The sequence below is a fragment of the Pteronotus mesoamericanus genome, unplaced genomic scaffold (assembly GCF_021234165.1).
Source record: "Pteronotus mesoamericanus isolate MK-2021 breed Mesoamerican mustached bat unplaced genomic scaffold, CSHL_Meso_final contig_33, whole genome shotgun sequence".
Taxonomy (NCBI): domain Eukaryota; kingdom Metazoa; phylum Chordata; class Mammalia; order Chiroptera; family Mormoopidae; genus Pteronotus; species Pteronotus mesoamericanus.
Window position 1 is genome coordinate 2832027 of NW_026555135.1, and position 22801 is coordinate 2854827.

General features: G+C 52.8%; 1 protein-coding gene across 5 annotated transcripts in view; it reads left to right on the top strand.

Annotated features, from left to right (window-relative positions):
- The window catches only part of SLCO2B1 (solute carrier organic anion transporter family member 2B1), a 56887-nt gene extending 34664 nt beyond the window's left edge, over positions 1-22223 (top strand). For all 5 annotated transcript variants that reach the window (XM_054576275.1, XM_054576277.1, XM_054576276.1 and 2 more), the window contains exons 8-14: positions 4854-4953; positions 8989-9346; positions 12202-12367; positions 16924-17087; positions 18559-18623; positions 18967-19087; positions 20388-22223. In XM_054576275.1, coding sequence (XP_054432250.1) covers positions 4854-4953; positions 8989-9346; positions 12202-12367; positions 16924-17087; positions 18559-18623; positions 18967-19087; positions 20388-20565 — 1152 coding nt within the window. In that variant the 3' untranslated portion in view covers positions 20566-22223. The remainder of the gene's footprint in view (positions 1-4853; positions 4954-8988; positions 9347-12201; positions 12368-16923; positions 17088-18558; positions 18624-18966; positions 19088-20387) is intronic.
- Positions 22224-22801: the final 578 nt, after the last annotated feature.

The window sequence follows — 22801 nt, forward strand, 5'->3', positions numbered from 1 at the left end:
GGACCTCGCCAGGAGGAATAACACCGAATGGTGGGATTTCAGGCCCCTTCACATTGTACCACAAAGGGCCTCCTAATTCTGCCAGTCCTGCGGCAGGGCCGCTGACTCACAGGGTTTAGCGGATAAAACATCCGTTTTTTACTCAGGCAGGCTTGAGCTCAGGTCTTAGTTCTGCCACTTTCTAGTTGTGTGATGTTGAACAAGTTACCTAACCTCTCAGCTTGTGTGCTTGTGTGTGGAGTGTGTAAGTCCACTTCCTTTGCACGTCCCAGTGAGGATGGCGCAGAGGCACGCATGCAGAGCCAGTGGCCGCGCGTGGGCTCCCCCATCTGCTAGGCCCCTGGGGTGCTCAGTGTGGACCCTCCACCCGCCTCTGAACTAGCAGCAGTCTAAGAGCTTCCTTGCAGCATGATGGTATCTCCTGTTGATGTTCTCGTTTTTCTTCCAAGAGCCTGGCATCGGCTGCATCCACCGCCTGTTGGAGCCAGCTCTGGCCTTTCTCCTTTCCATAGATAAGTATCAGGTATCTGCTTTTGTTGCCCCAGGACCTGGACTAGGCCCCAGAATTTTGGCAGAGAACAAGGTAAACATGGTCCCTGCGCTTGCAGATCTCAGAGACCAGAGGAAGGACAATGAACAAGGTTTAACGCAGACTCACGTGTGTGTAAGATAAACAGTTCTTTATTTTCTCTGAAAATCCATTTCACTTTCACTGTGAATACCTATGCTGCCAGATCAGCAAGAAATTCAACCTTGGCCTTACTCAGGGCTCCTCCCCCATGGTGAAGCAAAGGTCCTGGGGTCTTACATGATGCCCAGGTACCAGGGAGGACATGCCCCTCCCCAGAAGGCATCAGCCTAAATCCATCCTGGCCCATGTGGTCCCCCTCAGCATGCTGGGAGCATGGGAGTTTTGTGTAGCTGAGGACAAGGGATCCCAGCCTTCCTAGGTCAGCCTGTAGCCTGCCCCTCCAGGGTGAACTGCTTCCTTTGGCGGTCTCAGAGGCTACGTGGCTCTCTGCTGCTCATGGAACCCACGGACTACTCAGTCCCCACCCCTCTGCACCCCCCGTTCTTAGAGGTCTCCCTCTCCGCCCCCCCGCCCCCATACCCAGCTTATTTCAAAGGACTCAAGCTTTGGGAACAAATGCAGAGAAGGAAGTTCTGGCAGCTGAGGAACGCTTTCCACCGCTGTTACCGAACAGCAGTTGGGGTCCTGCTGCCCGCTGCCACTCTCTAGGCAAAATGCCAGAGGCAAAGTGTTGGTGATAAAGGAGTCTTTATTCAAAAGCTTCACAATTTTGGAATAACCGCTTTCCACATGAATTAGTCACTTAGGCCTATCAATTAAGGCTACACTATTTAACACCTGAGTTCTCCTAGCTTTCCCCCTGTTAGTTTTAATTATCTTATTTCTACAGAATTAGTTTACAAACTAAAACAACGTAAGATATAAAAGCTATACAATTTTGGAAGAAAGGCAGGCTCTGCCTCAGAGCCTGTTCCATCTAGAACACCCAAAGAGAAATCCTGCCACCCTCTGCCAGGCCAGCCAGATCCTAGGCTGTGCCCGGAGTTCCTTCCCATCCAAAATTAGTGTCTGTTGGGAAATGCAGGCAGCTGCAGCACGATCATTCAGGCATCCTGGAGGAAGGGCGTCAGAGAGCCAGAGGGAGCCCACTCCCGCTGAGAGCTCTTCTTTTATTCTAAATCTTCTCGCCCATAATTCGATTGGCTTTGGAGGCCTTCAGCTTCTCAGACAATCCCATCCTCGGCTGTTAACCATTGCCTTGGGCAACCTCCACCTAGGGTCCCTTCCTACTTCTCCCCAGTGATCTGATCAGACCTCTCTGTACTAGTGCCACAGAACCTCCCCTGAAGCCCGCTTGCTACCTGCTGAAATAAAAAAAAAGGAAGGAGGAAGGGGAAACCCCAAGAGGGAAAAGTACACAAGAATTGCTGTTTGAATGAATTTCCCTGCTGGGTGAGGCCAGCCTTGAGCCAACCAGCACCAGGGAGCCAGGTGGAAGAAGGTCAGAGGAGTGTACCCCTAGGGTGGGGGCGGGCATGAGGTTCTGAATGTGGGAAAGTCCAGTATTTGCCTCCAGGGTTCCCTTAAAAATAAAAATGGTGAAAAAGGAAAGAAGAAGAGTTAGACACAGACCAGGAGAGGCTGGTAGGGACAGAGACTCCAGGAGAAGAGAAGAGTGTCAACAGAAGAAACATCTAAACTTGTAAGGAGTTATAAAATTTATTTGAGCCAACCTGATGACAATTGCTGAAAAGCAAGATCTCAGATGCTCTGGAAAATAACCGTTCTGAGATTTTAAAAATAAATTTGGAATTAGGGAGCAATGTAAGGAAGATGACATGAAGGTGGGAGAAAACAAGGCACAGGAAAGTTAACAAGGTTACCTGTTCTCTTGAGGATGTCTCTGAGGTGTCTGAAAAAGGATTATTCTGGCATTTGAAAGGTGTGCTAACCTAGATGCACAAGAACAGTGGACAGGGTTTGCTTAAGGCAAATATCTTTTGCCTTAAAAAAAAAAAATCTTTTGCTCTAAATCCTGGCTGGTGTGGCTCAGTAGCTTAAGCGCTGGCCTGTGAACCAAAGAGTAGCTGATTCGATTCCTAGTCAGGGCACGTGCCTAGGTTACGGGCCAAGTCCCCAGCAGGGACATGTGAGAGACAACCACACACTGAGGTTTCTCTCCTCTTTCTCCCTCCCTACCCCTCTCTAAAAAAATAAAATAAATAAAATCTTAAAAAAAAAAATCTTTTACCATAAAAGTTATAGGTCTAGGCATGACTAACCACATGACCTGCCCAATTTGGAATTTATGATCAGATCACCCTGTGAGGTTACTTTTCATCATTGGACTTGTCAGTTTTATTACAGAACCCTCTTTTATTTTGTCCACGAGAAGCAGAACCAGAGGGCCCCCAGATAAGTTTTCCAGCTCAGCCTGCCCTCCCCCATGACCAGGGAGAAGCCAGCCTCTGCTTACATGCTCGTAGAAGTGGGGAACTCCCTTCGTCTCAGGACAGCCTCTTCCAAAGTGCTCTGTACATTGGGGCTATAGTCTTCCTCCATAGAACTTACTGCTTCTAATTCTGGTCTTAGGCTGCATAGAAAAATGTAGTCAGATCAGACCCACTCAATCACTTAATATTCAAATGACCCTGTGCCAGTTGCCACTTCTCCAAGATTTAGTTTCCTCATTTAAAAAATGTGCACAATAATATCTAGATGAAAATGTTGTATTAGAACAAGGCAGGTAGAATAGCTAGGCCTCAGTGACCTTCGTTCCCCACTTCCCTCAGGGTGAACCAGCCAAGTGCTAGAGGCTCTGGAATAAAACTGAGTTCAAATCATAGCCAGACCACTTATAAGCTGTGGGACCAAACAAGTTACCTCATTTCTCTGTGTCTCAATTTTATCCTCTGAAAATAGAGAGAACCATAATATCTCCTTCAGAAGGTTGCTGTGACGTTTCAATGAATTAATGCAGTGGGCTTGTAATAGGTGCTTAGTGCACACTAACCGTTATCATTATTTCCTCCTTTCCGACAGTCAGGAGATGGTGATCGTGTCCCCAAAGTCTTTTACTTCCTAGGAGAAAAGACCTCTCCCTCAATATTTGCATGTAGGCCATCCTCATGCAGACGGAAGGTCACACTCCAGGGTGTCCATGAGTTTCTGCGTAGCGTGGTGGCAGCCTGAACAATCCTGAGTGTGGCCTGACTCATCCAGAAGGAGGACAGGGGCGGTTGCCTCGCCTCCGCCAACACAGTTCTCTTCCTGTCATAGCAGACAGTAGAGAACAGATACGCCTGTAGGCTCAAACCACCCCAACCTCTAGGAAGGCATAGCTCATTGGAGGCTCTTACTTATGGTGACTCCAAGTGACGATAGCCATGAGTGACAGTAACTGAAGATAGCGAAGTGGCATTAACCTCCGATGGAGGCTGGTGATGCTGAAGATAAAAAGACAGTGGCGGGAATGATGATGATGTTAGGGGCAGTGACAATGATGCTGGTGATTCTTATAGTTATAATAGTATCAGTGGTTCTGAATTGTCAGGTGACAATGACAATCATAATGATTATGCTGGTAGTGGGTAACTATGACAGACACAATGATAATAGTAAGGACAATATTGGTCATTTATTCATGATGATATTGGTGATGTGAATGGGGTGATATTGAAGGTGATGGGAATAATGACGATGATGATAGTTACGGTGGCAATTTTCATGATAATGCTGGTGATTGTATGACATTAATGGTGGTGAGGACAAAATTGAACCACTGGAATTTTATCCATTCTTTCAAAACTGTTGTCATGATGAATGTTTTCCAAAAACTTATCCTAGGGGATAACTAAACCACTAGGGACACAATTGCATGTAAGAAGCATAAAGATAACAGCAGATGAATGAATGTTCAAGTTCTTAGCTGTGGTGTTTAAAGATTCTTCATCTCCTGAGAGGTGTGGCATGCAACATTTTAGAAGGAAAAACAAAGAATTGATCAAGAAGATATGAACTGAAGCAAATGATGAAAATTAATATTTTATTTAACATTAATCACCTTGCAATAAATTATGTAGAAAATATGTGTTTGAATACTTTTAATTGCTGGGCAATACAATCTGTTTTCTTAAAAAAGGAAGTCCACTTGTTAAGTACCTTCAGGCCATGAACAAATGGAACACTGCTGACCCCTATTGCCCCTGAGGAGGTGACAGACCCCCAGCCTCTCCTCTCCCAGGGTTCCTTTCCCCAGTCCACAGACATCCCTGAGCGGAACTTTTCATCCAGCTGACTGTCCTTGGTTGTGTCTTCCCAGAGTGAAGACTCCTCCCCAGAGCAGAGCCCAGAGTCCTCAAAGAAGAAGGAAGGCCTAGCACAGATTGCGCCAGACCTGACCGTGATCCAGTTCATCAAAGGTAGGTGAGCTGAGGCCAGACTACAGGGAAGTGGAGGTAGAGGGCAAATGAGACTGTACAGGATCTAGCCCATCCCTACCTTCCTTGATTCATCTTCCGTACCTCTAAGTCCTTTATGAGCACCATAGACTCCTTGTGAGTCTTTGCTCATATGACCCCTCTGCCTGGAATATCATTTCTTATTGCTATCCATCAAAATCTTCCTTGTCACCCTGGCCAGGTGGCTCATCTAGTTGGAGCATCATCTCGTACACCAAAGGATTATAGTTTCTCCCAGTAAAGGCTCATAACCTAGGTTGCAGGCTTGATCCCTGGTCAGGGCACATATGGAAGGCAACCAAGGGATGTTCCTCTCTCTCTCTCTCTCCCCCTCCTTCCTCTCTCTAAAATCAATAAACATATCCTCAGGTGAGGATTAAAAAAAGAAATCTTCCTTGTCCCGCTAGGTCAAGATCAAGAGCTACTTCTCTCCTTTGCCCACCTAGCCTGGTTCTCCCTCCTCTCAGCTCTCTGAATGCTTAGGGCTGCTAGATCAGCTGAGATCTGTGCTGCATACTTGTCCAGTCCTCGCAAGCAGGGAACTCCTTAAGGCCAGGGCCTATTCTGGCTCATCTGGGACCCTTCTCCCAGCTACCAGTGAGCCTGCAGACAGAAGGCTCTCAGTAAATATTTATTAAATTTCTAAGCTGTAGTATGTGTAGAGGGAGCTCTGGGCTAAAGTGCAGAAACCTGAACTTTTGACCTGGGTGATTGCTTTTCTCTGGGTTTTGTTTTCTCCATCTGGGCAATGCAGGGTAGACTCGATGATCAAAGATCTATGTCATTCTGATCCTGAGATTATGAACTCAATTGATCAGTAACCAGGGTCTGTGTTGTGACCAGGCCATCCTTTCCAAAGATTCTGATTCCATGACCATTGGTTGCCTGCTTATGAGCCAGGCTCTTATACAGCCCTGGACAACAAGGCAGAGACCTGGGTTAGAGGCCCGCTCCCAATACTGACAAGTGTATAACCTTACGGAAGTTTCTTTCATCCCCTAACCTGAGTTTCCTCACCTGAAAGACTGAGTCTATAATCTTTGATCTGCCCCTCTCAAGGACTATTGGAAAAATCAAATGGGATGGTGAATGGAAAGCCCTCTGTATATTACTTTAAAAATTTGTACTTACATGAGGTATAATTACTTCAGTTATCACTCCTGCCGTACTATTGTTATTCTGACTGTACCCTGGGACAGTGAGCTGAACTGCCTGTGGTTTAAGAGGGTGATAACCGCAGGGTTTGTCAACAGGAAGTTAATCAATTAAGCCCAGTTCTTGGGAAGCATTGCCTAAGATATAATGTTGGGGCACCAGTAACCTAGCTCCCAGTTCTCTAGCATCCCCAGGGAAGGAAGGGGTGGAACACCCACAGAGCTAAGCCTGGAGGTGGGGGTTGGACTCCTTGACCCCCCTCTGCCGCTGGAGGGCACTGGTATGTGGCTCCACGGAAGAGCTGATTAATCATTGCTTTGGTGCCTGCCCAGAGGGAAGCTGGAACCAGTTGTTGAAACTGAATCCTGGAGTGGGTGTCCTGGGCCAGCCGGTCTCTGGTAGTTTCAGTTTCTTCATGAGCCTAGAGAAAACTGAGGCAGGGCTGGCCACAAACCCTGTGGCCAGAGTCAGCCAACCTCACTGCTGAGCTTTCTGCTGTGCTCCAGAAGGACCGGTCTGATCCCGAGGCTTGGTCTTGACCACTGGAACCGTGGTCCTTCAGCTGGAGGAGCCGTAAACCACTGGGGGAAGACAGTCCCTGAACTAAGGAAGGCTCTTGCCTGACAGGGCAGACAGAGTCCCTGAGCTGGACGAGGCTCTGGCTGAGGGGAGAGACAAGTGTCTATGCTGGGGGTAGGTCTCTGTCTAGTGGAAGGCACATAGTCCCTGAATGGAGGGAGAACCTGCCTTGTCTAGCGGACGAGGCCTGGCCTCTGTGCTGGAGGAGGCCCCTGTCTGAGGGGGAGACATAGTCTCTGAGTTGAGAGAGGCCCGGGCTTGTCTGATGGGGAGTCGTCGTGCTAAGCTAAGAGAAGCCCCTGTCTACTGGAGAAGACACACTTCCGAACGAGAGATGGACCCTGAAGTTTCCCTTCAGGTACCTCTATATAAGTGAAAGGCACAGCCCTGCCCTCCACGAGTTTTCCATCTGTTCTAGGGACAGGCTGCAGGCGCTGGAGATAAAGAATGGGTACAAATTGCACTGCAGGGATTGGCACAGGAAAATAGGATGGAAACAATTAATAGCTGGAGTCAGGCAGCCAGAGGCCCGGGAATGTGGGGTGTGAGTTTAGGAGGGGGAATGGCCTTTATAACAAGAGTCAGGAAACCTCTGGAAACTTCTCACCTTGCCCCAGCCTCTCCACGTGAACTTGGGTGAGTCCCTGCCACCGGTACAATGAGGGCATCTGTGCAGCTTGGGCCACACCCAGGTCAGTCTTGGATACCGCAGCTCGTGGGATGAGGGAGGGAGACCGGAGCAGTTCCTGGGGGGAAGGCCTGGTGTCACACTTCCCTGCTTCAAATCCTGGCTGAATGCGCTGTGCATGTGACAAGAGGCTAGGGAGAGGGGGCAGGCCTGGGACAGGAGGGAAGGGGAATTCCACAGCCCCCGCTTCCACCTACCCTGCTGGGACTGTTTGTCCCAAGAAAGCAGCTCCGCCCACGCCCCTCACCCCCTGCTAAGGAATCAGCTGGCTTGGCTCCTGCCGTGCTCTGAGGACAGGCAGAAATCTCTCAAAACAGAGGCCCTGGCCCTGCTGCTGCAGGAGCAGAAGGGAACTCGGCCCAGAGAAGGCCCGCAGCCATTTTCCCTGACCAGCCCAGCCCGGCAAGCGGCTGTCTCCTCTGATGCCCCTTCTTAGAAAGGTCCGTCCTCCCCTCTCCTACGCGCCTTCTGTGTCACTTCCCCCTCACATCTTTCTCTTTTGTTGCTGGTGGAGAGCATCACAGATGTCAGAACAGAAGCATTCCTGGCTCTTACCTTGGCTGCCCCAGCTGATGAAGGCCCGGAAGCCCAGAGTGTGGGGCTTACCCAGCGTTATGCGCCCTTGAGTTTAGCAGACTTGCTCAGGTTTAGGAGCCAGAAAGAGACTGGCGAGGTCATCACTCCTACCCTCCTCTCCATGCATTTGCGCCTCCTGGGCCCCATTAGGAATTCCTTTCCTTCCCGATCAGCTCAGCCTCGGCAGGCCTTCCCATTCCTCAGACCCCACCTCTGCCTGCCTCTGAGGCCGCCCGGCACCCAGCCTGCTCAGGTTTTGCCTTATCTGGAGGTCTTAGATTGTGCCTCGGCATTTTGGTATTTGATCACACATTAGTCTGTATGTCCGTTCATTCAGTCCCTCATTCATTCCATAGATTTTTGTTGAGTGTTTACTGTGCCCCAGGCTCTGGAAATCCAGCAAGTAACACAACAGACAAAATCCCTGCTCTCAGTGAAGCTGGTGTTGTGGTGGGGGGGCAAAAAATGGCCACATGTGTAGTATGTTAGGCAAAGTGCTATGGAGAACCATGAACTAAGGATGGGGAGAGCAGGGGAGGGGGTGTTGCCCCGTGTTGGGGACACAGAAGGGAAGACAAAGGCAGGGCTGCTTGGAAAGAGCTCTAGCAGGACAGGACGGGAAAGGCCAAGTGGAAAAAAAAGAAGAGATGAATAAGTAGAACAGAAGACACAAAATGAGATAGGATGGCACGAATCTAATAGAATCGGAGAGGATGGTATGGGATAGAAGTATATGGAACAGAACTTTGAACAGAATTGAAGGGAAAGAAACACAGCTGAATAAAATGCAATCTAACTCAATGGAATAGAATGAAACAGAATTTCAAAAATAAAATAGAATTCAATGGAAAGAAGTCAGATGTAATAAGATAGAATTGAATGTAACAGAATGAGATGGGATGGAAGGAATGGAACAGTTTAAACTGCACAGGGCACGATGGAGCCGACGTGAATGACGTGGCTGCCCACTCTGCCCTTCTCCCCATTTACCCCCCCAGTCTTCCCCAGCGTGCTGCTGCGAACCCTGCGCCACCCCATCTTCCTGCTGGTGGTCCTGTCCCAGGTTTGCTTGTCATCCATGGCGGCGGGCATGGCCACCTTCCTGCCCAAGTTCCTGGAGCGCCAGTTTTCCATCACAGCGTCCTACGCCAACGTACTCATTGGCTGCCTCTCCTTCCCCTCGGCCATTATGGGCATCGTAGTCGGGGGCATCCTGGTCAAGCGCCTCCACCTGGGCCCCATGCGCTGCAGCGTCCTTTGCCTGCTGGGGGCGCTGTCCTGCCTGTTTCTCAGCCTGCCCCTCTTCTTCATGGGCTGCCCTACCCACCAGATCGCAGGCATCATCCACCAGCCTGGGTGAGTATGCTCGAGAGCATGTGAGCAAAAGCATGGAAGAGGGTGGGACAAGGAAGGGGGCGGCCCAGACAAGGCCAGGTCAGCGGGGTACCTTAAACCTCCCCTGCCCCTCCCCTGTCTCCTCGCCTCCCCATTGTGGGCAGTGGGACTTGGCTCTCCAGTGAAGATGTCAGGCAGCATGGGAAGGGGCAGGGATGGAAGGAACTTCAGGACAGCTCAGGCTTGGGGAGGGATGGAGGCTCGGTCAGGGTGAAGCCACTTGCGGGCATGGCATCTCCAGAGCGAGTGAGCCCCGTGTGCGGTGGAGGTGGGCGCTGCACAGGGGGAGGCCCCGCTCAGCCTAAGGAAGGCCGGGGGAGGGCCCACCCAGGAGGGAGCAGGCTCTCCATCCCTGGGGGGCAAGCAGGGACTGGGAGGCCCTCCTCAGGGACTTGTGCTCTGGGGGGGGATTGGCCTGGACACCTCGGAGATTCTTGGTGTGTAGAGCCTGGGAGCTAAATTCTGTTGTTCCCTAGCCCTAAGATTCCAGAATTATTTTTCCACCTATGTGGGGCAGCACCTGCCTCCACCCTCAGGAGAAAAGCCTCTGGTGCCGCCTCCCACGCCCCCCACCCCCACACATACCTTTTCCCCTTGGGAGCATCTTGGAAAGGACGTGGGAAGTTACGCTGAGGCCTCTTTTCTAGAATGATTTCATTTTTCCTGGGAACTGCTCCAGGCTTAAGCTGGCCCAGCACTCAGCTAGAATTCCCCAACTTTCTGTGTTCCTGCCTCTCCCCGGGCATCTCAGGTGCCAGCTTTCTGCACCTGGGGCTCCTCCTGTGTGACAGGGGTGGGGGTGGGGGCTTGGCTCAGGCTCCAGAAATGCCCAGCTCTGGCCCTCTCTGTCCCAGGTCCCACCTCAGGGACCTCTCCCCATCTCCTTTCCCCCTTCCTCCTTCCTTTCCTTCTCCTTTTCCCAAACAGTGAGGCACCTCTGCTGGCCAGGGCAGGGCCTCCTGTGTGCAGAGCTCTGTTCTAGGCTTCAGCCAGGCCCTAGGTCTGAGGATGAAGCCAGGGCCTTAAGTTGATTTTTGGAATAAAAAAGTAAATGGCTATGTTGCCACAATTTTTTAAAAAGTCAGCCTATGCACTACATGCCCTATTTCTCTTTTCTTCTCCCTTCTCACCTTGACTCTGAGATCTCGTTTCACCTGTGTTCTCATCTGTATTCTTGCAGTCTACTCACTAAACTTTGGTTCCAATGCATTGAAGAAGCTTTTCAGGACCAACTGAACAAACTGAGCAGAACCTCTCATACTCTGCCCCAGCTAATAATACCAATACCGACAGCGACAGCGGCCGAGAACAGAGGTCTGCCCCTTGCCCGTGCCCCACCCAGCCCTTCTCGTATTCCTCATTGGACCCTCTCAGGATCTCTGAGATGGGTCCTGCCCTCATCCCCATTTCACGGATGAGGACAGCGTGGCTCAGGAAGGCGACGTCACACAGCCAGCGTTGCCTGGAGCCAGGGCTCTTCCTGCAGGAGCAAGGGCTCAAGGAAGAGCCCCAGCGCTCGCCCACTCAGCCTTCCAGCTGCAGGCAGGTGGGCTCTGAGAAGTGCCTCACCCTGCGCAGAGGTCCCCGGTGCCGCCTCCTGATGGGCCCTCAGCTCAGACAGTGCCAGCCTCTTCTCCCTCCTGTGGGACACAGTGTCAGACACACTGCCTGGCAGGGCGAAGGGAGGTGGGGACTGCGCTGGCCCATGGTCTCCCTCCCCGCTCAGATGGACACCCCGCCTCAGGGAGGGAGCAAGCTCACCTGTGTTCCACCGCCCCAGCCCCAGCTCAGGCTACAGGCCGTTTCAACTGTTGTCCCAGCCGCCTCCCTAGCCCCTGCTAAGTCTCCTCTCCAAGGGACTGATTTCTCTGAGCTGGCCAGGGCTGCCACTCTGCGGGACCCCTGCCTGCACCCATCCCAAGCCCGTAGCGGCTCCAGCCGCCCCCTCTGGCCTCCTTCCCTGCAGCTGGGCCAATGGCTCCTTGGCAGGTTTCCTCCCTTCCAGCTGTGAAGCCAGGTCACACTCTGAGTCCCAGGGCACCTCTGCCCCCTCCCAGGGTGACCTGCCCCTGGGGCTCAGCCTCTCTTCCGATCTCCTGTCCCCGCTTGTCCTAGCTGACTGGAGTGGGGGCTCTCCCGGGATGTGGGGGGCAGACTCTCAGAAGGAAGGCAGGCAGGACAAAAGCACGCCCTAGACACAGCGAGCGGGGTAGTGAGAGTGAGCGAGAGGCCACGAGACTGAAAGAGGCTGGTGGGACGGGGTCCCCAGCTGAGGTGGCAGAGAAACTGAGACCCAGAGAGAGGCAGGAGCCAGTCAGAGATCCCACAGCTAGTCAGGCATCCTGAGTTCCGCACACGTAGCTCAAATTTCCCAAGAAAAAGAAGTCACCCAGCTATATGGAGAAAACAGGCACTTTTCATGTGAGACTAGTTTCTGGGAGGAATTTATCTCGTGTTTCTTCAAGAAGGGCCACCGAGGAGCAGAGATGGTCACAGAGGCAGTTCAAACACTCACAGGCTCGTGGAGCCCAAGAGGTCTCAGAGGCCCCTGTCCAGACTCCACGCCCCACCTCTCCCATCGGGAGGGAGGTCCCCTGGAGCTCCCAGCCCACCTTCCTGCTTGCGCACCTCCCTTGCAAGGGGCTCACCCCCTTCATGTCATGGAGCAGCCCAGACAGTGAAAAACCTGTTTGGGGTGGAAATCGCTGGCCGCTGCTCTCTCCGGTGGGGAGCCAGGCTGACGGCTGGGGTGCGTCTGGCTGGTGGCCTGAGGGAGGGAGAGCCAGGCCAACCCTTCTGGGCTTCTCTTCCCCCAGTGCGCAGCCGGAGCTGGAGCTCCTTCCGGACTGCATGGAGCGCTGCAACTGCCCATCAGATGACTTTAACCCCCTCTGCGACCCCAGCGCCCGTGTAGAGTACCTCACACCATGCCACGCAGGCTGCACCAGCCGGGTGGTCCAGGAGGCTCCGGGCAAAAGCCAGGTGGGTCAGGCCTCTGGATGCTCCCTCTGCCTGTCACAGGCCCTGCCCTTCCCTGTCACCGTGTGCCTGTCACGCTCTCCAACGCGGAACATTCGCGCTCTCTGGCTCTCTGTCTCCTCCTGTTGGCAGATGCAGAGTGTCATTCTCTCAACGAGCTTTCATTGCCAGCTTGGGCCCAGCCACGTGCCAGTGCCCAGAACACAGAGGTGAACCAGATCTGGCCCTAGCTGTCTATGCAGGAGAGATGTAAAGGGAAGGAGCTCAGGATTTCCAGGGGAGCTCCTAGGCAGGAGAAGTGGTCCCCACAAATACAGACAAAGGTGGAAGGAGGTACAGCCCACCTGGGAGGGCCCCAGAGGCTTCAAAGGTGAGTAGGCAAACTAGGGAAGGGCTTTCCAGGCACGGGGAGGAGCAGAAGCAGAGTCTGGAAGCAAGCGCATTCATGTGGTGTGCGCGCGCATGCGCACACACACACACACAAATACAGTGTTTCATGAAACTGCAAAGAACTGGCTGGAGACGAAGCTCAGGTTCATGGAGGGAAAGCAAGGCCCAGACCAAGAAGGGCCTGGAGTGCGAGGCCACGAGGGGGAGCTTTATGCAGCCGGCAGGGAGAGGCTTGGATGAGTTTTAGGCAGGGAGGTGACAGAGACAGAGTCACACCTGGCTGATCGCTGAGGCCATGGTGTGGTGCAAGGCGAGCAGAGTGCAGGCTAGAAGACAGGGAGGCCAGAGGTGCAGCTGCACAGTGAGCCCAAGCAGCCAGCCATCCTCTGCGCCCGGGGCCCAGAGCCCAGGGGCCCTGCCCACGCGGCACTCTCAGGGTGGGAAAGGGGCGGCATCGCCAGCAGTCCTGCCTTCTGGTGAACCTAGAAGGGCGGCCGAGACCAGCGGGCTCCTCCTCTCCTTTCTCCTTAGTTCCACCCAATGACAAATGGGGACGATATCCAGCCCCCAGGTTGTAAAGTATGTGTGTGACAGGTTGCAGTGTCAGGCTTGTTGTTATGACAACACCTCCCTCTCTCCAGAGTTGCCCACCTGCTGTTGTGTCCTACTTGGCTTCAGCATCTAAGCCTGCAGCTCTTCCAGGGGGAGACCTGGTCCCCACTGGCTGCTGCAGAGCGAAGCACTTGGCTGATTGTGCTTCAGAAGTCAGCCAGGCGGCATCTGGGCTGTGTAAACTGTTTATGTTTAGAATAATTGCAACCCAGCCTTTGGAGCCTCCTATCACTCACTGTCCTGACCTGGTTTGACCTCCCTGAGCCCATACCAGAAGCCTCCAGGCCCTAGTGTCTGGGGCAGAATCCCCAAGGAAACAGTCCTGTGAATATGGGCTCCTTGGCACTGAGGCCAGGCCACATGGTTCAAATCCCTGTTCTGCCTCTGACTGACTCTGCCCCCCTTAGGCAAATTAACCTGTGCCTCCGTTTCCTGGTCTGTAAAATGGAGGTGATAGGAGTGAGTGCCTGCTAAATGCTTTCCCCAGACGACTTCATTAAATACGTAGTGAAGAGCCACATGAACTAATCCATGAAAAACACTTAGTGCCTGGGGAATGTTAAGCACTCAGTAATGGCCACTCCTGTTTATGCCCATTATACAGATGGGAAATGGAGGCCCAGGAAAGTGCCAGGCATTGCCCAAAGTTTTAATGCCAGAGCTGGGACGAGAAGTCAGGGCTCCGACCTCCTAGCCCAGCCCCCTTCCCGGAGCATCCTCAGAGTTGGTGTTTTTTTGGTATAGTACTTGGAGGAGAGCGCAGCCAAGCCCAGGGCAGCACTCAGGACTTGTCACCCTGGCCTGGAATTGTCTCTTGGTGAGCCTGTCTCCTTGGCCGACTGTGAGCTCTGGGACCCAGGGATTAATTGGTCTGTGTCCAGCCCAGCTGTGCTAAGTAACCTTTTATGAATGAGTAAGTAACCAGGGGAAAGATGGGAAAAGGTGGGTGGGTGACTGGCAGATCTAGGGCTCAGGGGATAGGGCTGAAGCGGAAGCAGATGGAGAGATTGAAATTATTTACAAGAAGGACTTTCTGCCATAGAATCAGAGCTGGAAAAGTCCCTCTGAGAAAGGTTCAGCTTTTGTGTCCATCCCAGCCTCTCAGAAAAGGAACAGGCAGGGCATTTCTCTTCCAGCAACCTTGTCTGGGTTTATTTCTCCACCTTCTGTTCCTCTGTTGTACCTGCAACCCAGGGAGCGGCTCAGCCTGAAGGTGAAGGTCCGAATGGTGTGTGCTCAGGAGGTCACACGTGTGGTACCACAGCCTTGTCACACACGGGAGCTCTGCAGAGCAGTTGGGAAGGATGGGAAAGAGCACCCACTCACCCAAGCCTGAATCCTAGGTGTCCTCTTTCTCTCTCTCGAATCAATACGCTTTCCTCCATCCTGCCCCCCATTGCAGCTGCCAAGGCAGCTTTTGTGCTATTAGGTCTTCCCGCTCCCATGCTTAGAGTCTTTCCCAGGCTCCCAGCAATCCAACTCCGGGCTCCCCGACCCTTTTCACCTTGGGAAGTGTCTGAGGCTGCCAGGGCTGAAGGTGGGGGGCCCAGAGGGTCCCAGCTGCCCCGGGCCAGCCAGCCAGGCCACATTGGGACCCATCCCTGCACATCTGACTCCCCGCTGAAGCCCCAGGGTCCTAGGCACACTGGTCTGGGGCCCACTGGTCAGGAAAGTCTGATACAGGGGGACCAAAAGAAAAACCTACCCTGGCTGGTGTGGCTCAGTGGATTGAGTGCTGGCCTGAGAATCAAAGGGTCACTGTTTCGATTCCCAGTTGGGGCACATGCCTGCGTTGCTGGCCAGGTCCCCAGTTGGTGGCATGCGAGAGGCAACCACACATTGATGTTCCTGTTCCTCTCTTTCTCCCTCCCTTCCCCTCTGTGAAAATAAGTAAATAAAATCTTTAAAAAAAAGAAAAGAAAAAAGAAAAAGCCGGGCTTCCTGGCTCGGTTTTGCTTTTCTCGGGCACCTGAGGGCACTGTCAGTCTAAACCACTTCAGCAAGAATCTTCGGCTGGAGGTTTCCCAGGCCACCTAGAGGGCGGGAATGCAATCAAACACACCCTTAGCCAGCCTGGGGCCTTCCCTGGCAGTTTAGAAAGGTCAGTTTTTATTCATACTTCAGCCTGTCAAGGGGTCTCAGTTTTCTGGGGGCCTCCTATTAGATTTTTCATCCTGGCAGGGAGGGAGGCTGCGACTCGTCCTCTGGCCCTGTAGCCCCCAAACCTCAGAGAGCTATACCCCATTGCACAAGGTTCTGGGGCCAAGCTAGTTTCAGGACTCTGCTTGTCTTTCTGTGTTCTGGCCTGAGTGCTCAATATTTTTTACTTTCTGCCCGCTTGTGGGTGCATTCAGGACCATACGTCCAATGTCTCATCCAGTATTTTAAGTTGTTGCCAGCAAGATAATTGGCAGGGCACCTGGTCCACTGTGTCTCTGGCAACAGCAGTCCAGGTTCCTCTTCACGATGTCACCCCGGCGCGCCCTCGAGCCCTTCCCCGCTGTCCTCTGCTGCACACACTCCCAGCCCCAGGCAGAAGGAAAGAGTGGCTGGGTCTTTGTTCCACTGTGATTTTTCCACTCATTCTCTCTTCCTCTCGGTAAACCTTTCTTCCTTCCTCGAGACCCAAATCCAACACCCCTCTTCGGTAAAGCCTCCCCTGCCTCTCACCTGCTGAACCGGGGCTGCCGCAGCGCAGGCGTCCCTCTGTCCTGGGCTTCAGCCTCTCCCTGGGGGTCCACTGTGGAACCCGGCGGCGAAGCGGCACGCGGGGAACACAGCCGGAAAATCTGAGTTCCTTCCCCAAAACTCTTTTTTTCTTTGATTCCTTGTACATATGGTCAGGAATTTGAAACATCTGACATCACCAGGTAAAAGAATGAGTTTGTGTGTGGTGTGTGTATGTGGTGTGTGCGCAGTGTATGTGTCATGGTGTGTGACGTGTGTGAATGTGTATGTGTGAGTGGTGTACGTGTGGTGTTTGTGGGTTAGTGTGTACGTGTATAGACAGGGTAGGGCAAAAGTAGGTATATAGTTGTGAGTATACAAAGCACAGAGTCTATTCTTATATTTTTATCAATTATTGTACCCATACGAACTGTAAACCTACTTTTGCCTCGCTCTGTATGGTATGTGTATGTGTGTTTATGGTGTGTGAATGTGCATGTGGCATATGTGTGCGAATGTGTGTGGTGTATGTATGGTGTGTGTGACTGTCTTTGTAAGTGTGTGTGTGTGTGAGTACATATGTGTGCTGTGTTGGGGATGATGCCCTTCTAGGCCCCTCTCCCTTTTCTCCTTTCCACTTCCCTCTCTCCCAGCAGCCTCAGCGCAGGCTCAGCCCATTTGTGGGCAGACAGCCTGAGTCCAGGTAGCTGCCTGGCTGCTCAAGCCATCCTGACTCAGCCAGCGGGTCAGAAATCCCAGCCCCTGTCAGCTCTGACTCAGCCGGTTTGTGCCCTTGGGTTTCTCACAAGCCTCCTGGGGCGTCATGCCCTTGGCCAGCTGCTTGCCCCTGGAGGTTCCTGAAAGCTCTTTTCCCCTCTTCCCTCCCCCAGGTTTTGTATACCAACTGCAGCTGCGTGATGAGGGGCAACACTGTGTCAGCGGGCTCCTGCGAATCAGCCTGCAGCCACCTGGTGCTGCCGTTCATGGTCCTGATTGGCCTGAGCGCAGCCATGGCCTGTGTCACCCACACACCCTCCTTCATGCTCATCCTAAGGTGAGAGCAGGGGCGGACCAGAGCTGGCGGATACCGAGAGGTCCTCAACCACAGGCAGGACAAGGAATCCTGAGGGAGGGCGTTGAAGAAGGAGGGTTATGGGTGGGCTCCCACCACAGGCCCGGCTCCCAGTGTTCTGTCTGCCACCTCATGGCCAGCTGCTGAGATGGAGTTTTCTTCCCATCTTGCAGATAAGGAAACTGAGGCTCAGAGCAATTCAGGAGCTAGCCCCAGGCCACGTAGCAGGTGCTGGGTAGCAAGTGGAATAGTACTGGTGCTAGAGCCAGAGCCCAGGCCCTTACTGGCTCCAGGGGAGGGGAGGTCACACTTAAGGCCTCCCAAACACAGGGTCACCTGACTCCCAGCCCCTACCCTATCTGCCAAGGGCAGGCCACAGAGGTTCTTCCAGAGAACCAAATCCTATCAGTGTGGTCCACGGTATGAATGCCACTTCAAATCCACGAGCACTTACTAAGTGCCCACTGTGGGCCCAGCCCATGCTGCACACTGCCTCTTGGCTGAGCAATAGCCAAGGAACCTTGGCAGAGCCATAGCCAAGATCTTTCTGGCTATTGTCCTGAGGGTGTCTGCTGGGACTGACAAATTGTCATCTGAGGCCAAGTCAGCAGCTCTCAGGGTAGGGGCTGAATAAGGGGACCTTCTTGAAGGGATAATTCCACTTTTTCATTATTCTGGGATTATTTTATTCCCTGTTTTCTAGAAAATTAGAATGGGGATGGAGCCCCTCACAAATACTAGAAGACAAGTAGATCCATAAAATAGCCTGGCTGCAAGAGAGAAGGTAGAGTGAGCAGATGCCCCAGCAGGCAGCCTGCTTAAGAGGAGCGAAGGCAGGCAATAATGCTGCACAAATTCTAACTCCTGACACCCATCAGCCTTGGGATCTTGGCCAAGTCACTTAACCTGTCCAAGAATCTGTCAGTCTCCTAATTGGTAAAATGGGGCTAATGATATACCTACTTCACGGGAGTGAGGGGGGTGGCAGCGAGAATGACTGAGCCCGTCGTCCGTGCTCCATAACTGCCAGCCGCCAGTCTGGCCTAGGAGAGGCGCCAGTGACTGCCAGGGCCCCCGGAGCTGTGGCATGACAGTGGATGAGGAAGTTACAAGGCACGTCTGGCTGTCCAGCTCCAGGGTTTTGTCAAGTGTAGGAGGGAGGGGAGACGTTGGCGGAGCCAGGGGCTGGAGAGAGAGGCGAGGTATCTGTGACCAGGAACACAAGGAGCTCAGCACAGGGCCCTGGTGGTCAGTGGTGGTGCCTGGTACGAGGGGACCGGGCTCTGCAGGTTGATCGCAAGTTGAGTGTGGAGCCTGTGACCCTGGCCCCATCCCACCCAAGGCCCTTGAGGTGGGGGAAGGCTGGTGGGTGAGGGCAGGAAGGGAATGGTGAGAGGCCCTTGAGGGCTGGAGCCCTCTTGATCCTCATGTCACTCATGTTCCTGCTTGTTAGGGGAGTGAAGAAGGAAGACAAGACTTTGGCTGTGGGAATCCAGTTCATGCTCCTGAGAGTTCTGGGTAAAGGACCTGCTGCTTGGGACCACTGGTCCAGACACCCACTGTGTTCTGGGCGTGGGGGGCACAGGGATGAGTGAGACCCGGGTCCTGACCTTGGGGTTCACCAGCCCATAGGGAAGCAGATCCGACTCAGGTGCCTGGAGGCGGGTGTATAAGCAGCTAGATGGCCCCTCAGGGAGGCAGCCTCTGATACCTGGGTGCGGGTTGGGCTTGAGGGCCAAAGGCATATGGACCAATAGGTCTCCAGTGGCTCAGAGCCCCCGAGGGGTTGTGTATGCCAGGGAGGAAGGCGGTGGGTGCGGGAGTGCCAGACCCACTGTACGCTGAGCCTCTCCTCCTCCAGCCTGGATGCCCAGCCCCGTGATCCACGGCAGTGCCATCGACACCACCTGCGTGTACTGGGCCCAGAGCTGTGGCCGTCGGGCCGTCTGCCGCTACTATGACCATGACCTGCTCCGAAACCGGTGAGACCTGGGGTGGGCCCTGCCAGGGGGCTGTGGGAAGGGTGCTGGAAGTACTGGGGGGGGGGTCCCAGGCAGGACACCAGCTGGGAAGGAAGTCCTGCTTGTGACAGGTGCTATATCCAGTGCTAAGCGTATGGAAGAGAAAAGTGAGAGTTAATGTGGCCCAAAGACACAGCTGATAACTGGAGAAGCTGGGCCTTGAACCCAAGCTGTCTGACAGCAGTCTGTGCAGGAACAGGCATTATCATGGCTGAGTGTAGGGCAAAGAGAGAGGCAGGAAATTGGGGTGGGGTAGGGAGAAGGCCCTATCTATCACACTGGAGGCCTGGGATCTAGGCCCAGCTCTTCCTCCCTCTTTGTAAGGCCTGCCTTTTTGGGATTCAATCTTCCCCCCTGTACAATGGGGAGGCCCAAGGAACCTGCAGGCAGAGAGGCTGCTGGCCCTGGGATGGGTTGGGGGTTGGGGCGGGGGGGCGAGTGCTTGCCAGCAGGGTCGGAAGCATGGAGCCGGTCACATCCAGCTCTGAGGGCGGCACGGTTCCTGTGCGCCAGGACTGTTCAGGGATGTCCTGGGGAGAAAAAGCTAAACAAGATGCTTGGTGAGTTAGGCCAGCAATTTTCAACGTTTTTCATCTCATGGCACACATAAACTAATGAAAATTTTGTAGAACACCAAAAAATATATGTATTTTTTGCCAATCTGACCAAAAAAAAAAGGAATAACTGTGATGCATTCACATTGGATGGCTATTGTGTTGGCTTTTGTCTTTTTTTTTTTTATTTTGACAGTCTAAGAAAAAAGAGGTCAGTGCCTCTGACTAAATAGTCACGTATTGCTTGTTTTGAAAATTCTTGTGGTACATTGGTTGAAAATCTCCGAGACAAACAGGGGAGAAAGAATCCCCTTTTCCCTTTGGCAGAGGGAGTACAATCCAAAGTTGCAATTGTCAGGCCCCCTGAGCCCTTAGGGAGACCTAGGCAGAGGCAGGGCTGGCCCAGGCCGTAGGGCAGTCAGGCACGGGCGGGGAGGGCGCCCTGGCGTCTGCTCCCCACGCAGGGCTCCCACTGCACAGGGCAGCCCCCTCTTCCAACTCCAGGGGCTCCCTCAGCTCCCCAAACGAGGCTATGGTGACACAGAGTCCACTGCGCTGGGGCTGGGGGCCTTTCCTCCCCTCAGGGCCTCAGTATCCCCGACTTTACCAGGGGTGGTGATTGCTGACCCCGTTCTGCCCCTAGCCCAATGACAGCCAAGCCCTAGATGGGCAGGTCTTGAGCCAAAGGGTCCCTTGCTTTTTCCCAGGTTTATTGGAATCCAGTTCTTTTTCAAGACGGGCTCCCTGGTTTGCTTCGCCTTGATTTTGGCTATCCTAAGGAAGCAGGACAAAGAAGAGGGGACGAAGGTGGTGGCATGCCATGACCTACAGCAGCAGTTGTTAGCGTCGGGACCAGAGAAGAAGCCTGAAGAATTCAGAGTGTGAGCTGCCCCAGGGCCCTGCCCTGGCCAACAGTGGTGGCCACAGCCAGTACCTCTCAGCAGCTACCTTAGCTTTGAGATTGTTGGTCAGGAGCTTTGTTTTTCAGTTCTGACTCCTCCACTAACTTGCTGTGTGACTTGGGGCAAGTTGCTGACCCCCTCTGGTCTCTGTTTGCTCATCTGAACCAAGGAGATACTTGGAGCTTTGCTGTGTGTGATCACCTCTGAAGCAAGAGGGTCTCCCCTCTTTCTTCCCCAGCCAGAGAGGCTGACCTGAAACCAGGCTTTCCAGGGCAGAGGGGCTGCATATCTTTCCCTCTGGGACCTTAGGGTAGAGAAGTGGATGACAGTAAGCCAGGCTCCCCTGCATACCAGATCCTAGCCCTGCTCTGCCACTTGCCTGGGGCATCTTCTCTGAGCCTCAGCCACCATCTCTGCCAGGCGGAAATGGGTTAACCAGCTTTCAGGCCTCTTCCAGCTGTGACCAACTGTGTAGTCAGGATGTTCTCACTTCTCCCCAGCCCCACTCAGCCTGGAGGTGGGGCTGGGACAACCTCTGTTAAGAAGTGTCCATTTGGCGCCCCCTGGAGGCAGACACCTGAGCTGTGAGGGGAGATCCACTGGGGATGGAAGTGGCCTCACACTCAGGACATCCAGGCGGGGCGGGGCCTTTAGGAAATCTGGTGTGAGGACTTCACACGGGGAGACTCACTTTCTGGACTCAGGAAGTCCCAGACCTTGCCTTTGGGGAGCCACAGTCTGGGTGAGGGACTCCGGGGGAGCGGGGGACCCAGGCACCTCACTTGAGCGTTTTCCAACTTCAAAGAGCAAACACACCCAACACACACTCACTGGTACTCTATGCATTGCCAAGACTTCACACATTTGCCTATGACCCCCACCTAAGTCACTGTGACTTTTGTAACTAGAATCCTAATTTCAGTTTCCTCCTGGGTGCTTAAATCTGAGTCGCCTGGGGCTATGTAGATAGTGTTTTAGTTCTGTGATACCCACGTTTTGGAGGTAGCATCTGGTTCTCTGTGATGCCTGGGTTGGCATAAGGACCTACCCTTTGTCCTGCCCAGACTGGTAATGCTGGAAGCAGTACCACCCAGCTGTTTAAGGAGTCAGTCTGCGGAATGCTCAAGTCTGAAACAAGGTCGGCCTGTGCATGTCAGGCCACATCTGACTTTATGGCCGGGCCTGGTTACCTCCCTGATCTGCTCCCAGCCCATTCTGTTGCCCTCACCTCTCCAACCCAGCTGGGACCTGCTGCTCCAGAGGCAGGAGACAGGGAGCCGTCAGCAGCCACTCCCCAAGCCCCGTGTCCGGCTGTGTGCCACCGGCCGGGGAGAAGCTGAGGGCATAGAGGGCACAACTGGCCATGGCCCTCCGAGCAGCTCCCAGCTGCAGGCTTTGACGCTATCTCACGTGAAGGAAAAGGGAATTGCAGATGTTCTCATTCCCGCTGTATTCCACTATTTTTGATAACTTTCCATGTTTAACAAATATCTGAGCCTGTATTTATCAATGCCAAGAACTTCAAAGTCCACAAGAAGATGAAGCTTTTTGTATGTTTATATTCCTTCTCCTTCCCTCCTGTTTCCAGATGTTGCAGAAATAATCTGGAATTATAGCTACAACTTGTTATTAAATTTGTTATTGCATAATGTCTCTCCTATTACAAAAATCCTTTCTTACAAACTGCATTAGAATTTGCAACAACCGCATTATTTCCAATTATTTAGATTTAAGTTTTACTGGATTCATTGCTCGCCATTATTTCTCGTCCATTACATCTTCCCCTATCTGTATATTCTGGTCTAATTTTCATTCGGCTGAGCTACTTCCTCTAGTAATGGTTTCAGAACTGGAATAAGTGAATGAGGCTGAGTCCTCACCTGTCCAAACTGTCATTTATGTTTCACTGAAGAGGAGACGGCTCAGATGGGATAAATAACTTGCCTAAGATCACGTAGAAAATAAATGGTGTCACTACGGTTAGATCCAGATTTTGTGGGAACTGAAGCTTATACAATTTGGGGAGCCCTCCAAGAAAAAGAACACAAAAGGAGGTAAGGAAGTAAATATTTACTTAGAATGAGAAAAGTAGTCAAAGCAACTACATCACACAATTTAGAAAAATATCACAGTATTTTTTTACTAGCGGTCATGCACACCTCTAAAATACATTTCCCCCCAGACAATGAGAAGGATTTCTCACAGACTAGCTTCTGTTT